Source organism: Hibiscus syriacus, unplaced genomic scaffold, assembly GCF_006381635.1.
Source record: "Hibiscus syriacus cultivar Baekdansim isolate YM2019G1 unplaced genomic scaffold, ASM638163v2 tig00012370_pilon, whole genome shotgun sequence".
Lineage (NCBI taxonomy): Eukaryota > Viridiplantae > Streptophyta > Magnoliopsida > Malvales > Malvaceae > Hibiscus > Hibiscus syriacus.
Genome location: NW_024062270.1, coordinates 230,506 through 236,874, shown reverse-complemented (window position 1 = coordinate 236,874; position 6,369 = coordinate 230,506). Strand labels below are relative to the sequence as shown.

General features: G+C 36.1%; 1 protein-coding gene across 4 annotated transcripts; it reads left to right on the top strand.

The window, feature by feature from the left end:
* Positions 1-4,630: 4,630 nt before the first annotated feature.
* Positions 4,631-6,014, top strand: LOC120205176 (mechanosensitive ion channel protein 6-like). 4 transcript variants are annotated; one of them, XR_005524009.1, is made up of 3 exons: positions 4,631-4,825; positions 4,988-5,368; positions 5,439-5,573. XR_005524009.1 is itself a non-coding variant. In XM_039205094.1 (3 exons), exons 1-2 carry the CDS (start codon positions 4,638-4,640, stop codon positions 5,274-5,276), a joined length of 477 nt encoding a protein of 158 aa, XP_039061025.1. In that variant the 5' UTR covers positions 4,631-4,637; the 3' UTR covers positions 5,277-5,281; positions 5,947-6,014. The 4 variants fall into 4 exon arrangements, 3 of the variants coding, with proteins under 3 accessions (XP_039061025.1, XP_039061024.1, XP_039061023.1); XM_039205094.1 differs by lacking the exon at positions 5,439-5,573 and adding an exon at positions 5,947-6,014 and having other exon boundaries at positions 4,988-5,281; XM_039205093.1 differs by lacking the exon at positions 5,439-5,573 and adding an exon at positions 5,938-5,982 and having other exon boundaries at positions 4,988-5,281.
* The last annotated feature ends 355 nt before the right edge of the window (positions 6,015-6,369 follow it).

Sequence of the window (6,369 nt, the reverse complement as noted above, 5' to 3'; positions counted from 1 at the left end):
CTGAAACGCGTCTTTCATTTCAGATGGGATGGAACACCATGACATAATAGAGATTCTCTAAATAAAACATTATGACATGAAAGAGATTCTCTAAATAATAATAGAAAATGTTTCCTCTCGAACACACCTCTCATTTCATATGGGACAGAACACTATGACATGACAGAGATTCTCTAAATAATAATGGAAAACGTTCCCCTGGAACACGCCTTTCATTTCGGATGGGATGGAACACTATGACATGACAGAGATTTTCTAAATAATAGAAAACACTAAGACACGACAGAGATTCTCTGGAATGCACCTTTCTTTTTCTTCATATTTTATCTTATCGAGCATCAGACACTATATATATGAGAGATGAAGCAAATGGTCCTCAGTAGTTAAAAGGTCACATTTTGGGACCTTTTCACTTACGTTATTGAGTGTCTAATAGCTCATTTAGGACCATGTAGATGCATTTAGAAGCATTTAGTTGCATGTGGTGGAATTCAGTTTGTCACGGCGTTTTATTTTTAAAACGATGCTGCCTTATGGGAAAGGTGCTTGTTTGAAGATGTGCATGAATTGAAAGCAAGGAGAAGAGGAAAGAAAATATCGTGACATAAGGAGATTGCTGAGCAAAATGAAATTGTCAAGTTCAACCGACATTTCGAAAGCGCTTAAAGTGCGAGAAGATATTTTTAAAGCCAGCTGTCTCCGACTTTTCGAGAGCTCTGCCCGAGAAATCCACCTCGAAGATCAGCCTGGAGGGACCGACACTGTAACCGCCTTTTCTTCTTATGACGTCGCCTGACCCTGCAGATCCTGTCTGTCCTTGGGTGCCTGCAAAGGGATTATGCCGGTCACTCAGCCAGCTACCCAAGCTGTATCATAGCCTGTTCTGCTCGACTCCCAAGCAATTTAACCATGGTTTTGGGGTATCCTAAGATAGTAAACACCAAGTCCTAGGATTAGTTTTCCCCTATAAATAGAGGATGAAGCCACATTGTTAAAGACTTTGCTTCCACCCAGATTTGAGCTTAAAAAGTTAGAGAGAGAAGGTATCATCTTTCTCCGTCAATCCTACTTATCGTGGCATTTCTCCTTGACAAGCCTGAGGGAGTGGCGTCCTGAGCGTCAAAGATGAGCCAGTTCGCTGAGAGCAGTTCTTGGTGGCCGAGGGAAGCACTGGGCAGTGAACGTCGAAGGATTTCTCTCCTCTCCTTAGTTCTTTGCTTTCATATTTTGTTATTGGGTTGTAAGGAACGAATGGAACTTGCTTTGTACTTGTTTATTTCGAACCTCGCCATGAACTAATCCTATTTGGTGGAAGTTCGCTTGGATGTTTAAGTTGTTATTTCAATGAATGGTTGTTTTTATATGCTTTAATCTGTTTTGTTTATGAAACTTAATGTCTTAAGGTTATAGGAGCTACGAGAGTATTTTTTTTCTTGGGAGGTTTTTAGGGCTTGAGAGAATACCTTGGCAAAATATCCTTAGTATTCGAGAGAAACTAGGGAGGAGCCATATAAACAAGGGGTTCTAGGTAGTAACTAGGCCTAATCCACCTTAGAGATAAGGCTAGGATTTCATTCGACTAAAAGGAGATATGCAAGAACGATAGGTTAGATGTTAATGATGCCGCAAAAAGGTATTGCCGAGACATATCCTGTTATCTGGACCAATAGGATCACTGTAGGGGTTTACGCCAATCGGTTTTGCCAGGACATCTTTACTATGTCGATTCCCTTACTAGAGATAGCATAGGGCACCTCATACCGAGCGGACAGTAGTTTACCTTCTGTGTATCTTTCTGATTATTTTATGTCATTTTCATAGACTTTTCCATCGTTTTCAATGGTAGCTAAATATTCATTATCATATCTCCTAAATGATATATTAGTTGAGATTTTATGTTGCACTGCTTCTAATTCTATTGAGGACTTTCTCCATCTTCGTTTAACTTGCTGAGACATTTGCTTGGTCATCAAACTATATATTCATATTTGTAAATGTTCGAATTCGTTGATATGCATTGAAACATATGGATCGTTCTAAATGGTTGCTCGTACGAAAGACTTATGTTTCCAAAAATCCAAATGCGTTGTTTAAGGGAGGTATAATTCAGTGTTTTCCAAATATTATGTTAATGTTGAAGTTGGTTGTCATATCTTCAAGCAAGCCTCTACCATGGGTGTCATCGAAGCAACTTACGCTTTAGGCATACGATTGCTCCACATAAAAGAGAGTCTTCAAGAAAGATATTGTTGAAAATATTTTTGTTTCGATATAACAAATTAAGTTTAAATGAATTTTAAGATTTTACAAATGATTTTCTAAGTATATTCGATTTAATTAATCGAATATCAAATTATTACTCAAAGTCTTTCAAATTCAAATTCAAACCTTACTAAATGTGTAAAATTGTGTTTTATACTTAAACTATTTTTGAAACAATTTTCACAAAGTATTTTGAACCAAAATCAAGCCTAAAATCAATTTTTCAAAGTGATGCACCGATGCACCAATCCATGCATCAATGCACCAATTATTTTTTCAAACATCGAATGCATTTTATGCATCGATGCACAATATCATGCATCGATGCACTTAGGCTTTTTCAAAACATCGAATGCATTTCATGCATCGATGCACTCTTAGTGCACCGATGCACTGAGAGTCCAATGGTCAAAATATTTAAATTTTACACTGATGCACCGATGCACCTAGGGTATGCATCAATGCACTGACGCTCCCAACTGCTTTAATTAATTGTTTTCATACTTAAACGACTCTATTGACACCACTAATCATCCCAACGTTCAGAATCATTTGAAGGTGTATTTAAACAAGCTTAGAAGCCATTGATAAAAAACAAGAAACAACAAGCAACTAGAATCAAGAGAGAATCAAAGAGAAAGCACCAAACCTCAAGTTTGAGCATTTCAAGCCTATTTTTCATTCAATATTCATTTTGCTTTCAAGAACACTACTTGTACTCAATTGTATTCACTTTTGAGTGTTTTTTCTTTGTTCTAGAATTGTGCAAACAATCTACCTTGTGAGGATTTCCTTGTAAGTTTGCAAATTTGTAATCTTCTCTTTGAGAAAGAGTGTTCTCAAGAATTGGAGTATATTCTTGAGGGAGTTGTAAGGTTATCTCTTTGGCCTCAAAAGAAAGAACAAATTAGTGAATTTGTTGGAAAATCCTTAGTGTGGATAGCTAAGGTAGTGGACATAGACTTTGGTTGAGAAAGTCAAACCACTCTAAATCGCTGCGCAATTACTTTCAATTTTCTGCACAAGCTTCCACCGGAATTTTTATTTGCCAATTCACCCCCCTCTTGGCCATATTCATAGATCGATTAACTCAACAGATTTCAAGTGTTGTCCAGCCTAAACCCACTGTATATAGAGATGAAGCAAAAAGAGCTTTTCCACTGCAGAAGCATGACTATTTCAACTATTGCCAAAATTTCTCAGTTTTGTACATCAAAAAGATTCTACAAACATATTGCTCATGTGATGACACGTTTAGAGGTTGTTTTTATTGTTTCTGGAATAGTGAAAGTAATATTGTAAAGGATTTTGTTCTTAGTATGACTAATTAAATTCAATATGAGATTTTTTATAGATGTGGACTATAAAAACAACAAACCATAAACATTATATTAAACAACAAACTATTAAACATGACATGAAGCATACCAAACCAACGAACCAGAAATACCACACATCTTTCACAGACTAAACAATAAATAAAATCATACACATACACCTAAAATAGTAAATAAAAACATACACATACACCTAAAACAGACTTTTCTTAATGATATTACGATGCCCAATTACGTTTGAACCATGATGCCGGGTGTTCATACTCAATATATGTGTTCCCGAACTCATTCTGCTTAATTTGTTGGGTAGTCGAATTCGAAACATCATCATCAACATCCTCAAACTCTACAAACAAATCCACATAAGATACAGAATGAGAGTAGTATGTCTCAATCATACCACAAAGGTTAACAACATCGCTTAGAAGAAACCTCTTTAATGATACTGACAATCTATAATATAGCAAAGAGGTTCTTCTTTTCCTCCAAAGTTTAACATTTCTTTTTATTTTAAGCTTTAACTCCTCAAGTGAACTTTTTTGTTGAAAGACATGCTTAAATATTTGTAATAAAAAAAAACTTTTGCCTAAATAGTAGTCATCCTAACTAAACAACTAAAGTTTTTGCCTGAATAAATTAAAATTAGTTTTCACCTCGCACATATATATATATATATATATATATATATATAGGCCTAAGGAAGTTGTCTTATAAAACGAGTCTACCCAAATTATTGTGTTTTCTTTGTCCTTGTTCGCAAAAAGACATTAAACATCATACAAAAATATGTTTTATATAAATACAGAATAGCGAAACAAAAACCAATTAAGAGCAAACACATGAAAGACCATATTTGAAGCTATTATATTCTTGTTCGTCATGCACCCATTTGATGTGGGTGACAGGTGCAAAATTGATGGAGTTCAGGTACTTAGATAGCCGTTTGAACCCTTCTTTTTTCCTTTTATGTTAATATTCATATAAATTCTTGGCGTATCAAATTTCTTATTGAATGAATTTCAGATGTTCGTGGAGGAAATGAGCATCTTAACTACTGTTTTCTTAAGATACGATAACCAGAAGATCATAATCCCGAACAGCGTGTTGGCTACGAAGGCCATAAATAACTACTACCGTAGCCCCGACATGTTAGAGATAGTTGAATTCTGTATCCATGTGAAAACTCCTGCTGAAAAGATTGGTCTCATGAAGCAGAGGATATTGAGGTGGGTTGAAAAAGATGCAAAATTTTCGGTTCTTTTAACTTTATTACAAAAATCTTCAGTTTTTAATATATTGCTTGAGTGCATCTATGAGCTGTATTATTATTATTAGTATTTGAACATAAATCGAACATGTCTGACCAATTCAATTTTCTCTTACTGCAGTTACATCGAGCACAGGAGTGATCACTGGTATCAAGATACGATGATCATACTCAAGGAGCTCGAAGTGTTGAACCGAGTAAGGATAGCAATATGGGTGACACAGAGAATGAACCACCAAGACATGGGAGAGAGGTTTATAAGAAGGGCTCTCTTGATCGAAGAACTGGTTAAGATTTTCAACGAATTGGATATTAAATACCGCTTGTACCCTATCGACATCAATGTTTGTGGCATGCCTCCCATGGCATCAGACCGCCTTCCTCCGACTTGGACCGGACCTGCCAGTTGAACAAGGTAACAACCAAAGTTAGGACACCACATTTTACTCCCTTCGTGACATCGCTTTCCTGGATATGGTTAGTTTACAGGGAGATGATCTTTTGAATTAGATGATTAGATAATGAGTTACTAGCATAATATTTCATTATGTTTTTTGGTAGATTGAACAAAGTCTGATTTGCTAGATGCTTCTTAATGCTCATGTTTTCTATTCCTCGACTTCAATGACTGGTATTGAACCTGGTTGAGTCCTGTTTTGGAATTGCTAAAGCATATAAATTTATATATGCCTGAATCTTTTTGAGTCCATTTCATAAAACATGAGCTGTTAGTTTTCATGATCACTGGTAATAGGGTTTGAAACTTATGGTTTGAAGTTCAGTTAAAGTTTGACTATTAGTAAGTTTTTAGTTGGTTCACTCAACTTTAAAAAATTACAAGATAGTCCATTTCCGCTAAGTTGGTAACAGAAGCTGATATAACGATTTACAATATTGGCATGACAATAATAATAACATTGTTATACATTTTGTCGGCGAATGCTTGAAGAGGCTGAAAGTGGCTCACTCGTTTATTGATGAGGTGCACATAGGATGTTTTATTTATCCCCGAGAAACTCGGGAAATACACCAGTAATTTTTTTGATGATGAAAGGTTATATCGGTGGCGTATGTATGCAGTGTCGCATGTTGATCGACGAGGCATGGTTGCTGGAGGTGTAGTTGTTGGAGTGGCTACTGAGGAAGCCACAAGTTCAGTTGATACTACTAGAAATCAGTTGCTTCAGTTTTTTATGGAGAACTTGAGGACCTGGACAGAAAGATTCAAGCATGGCAAGTGAAGCACAAGTATGTTAGAATGCATGCACCAGCCCCTGGTGAAATTGAGTAGGCTGGTATGGTTCTTGGTATGGCTGTTTTTCTTATTGGCAAACTGGTATGGTTCTTTGTATGGCTGTTTTTTCTTATTGGCAAAAGCAGCAGCTCTTTTTGTTTATTTTGGATGTGGCTGCTTTGATTCATGTTCTTTTGTCTCTCTTTTTTATTTTATATTTGGCATTGGCAGTTCTCCTATTATCATGTATATTAGATCTGAGGGTTAGA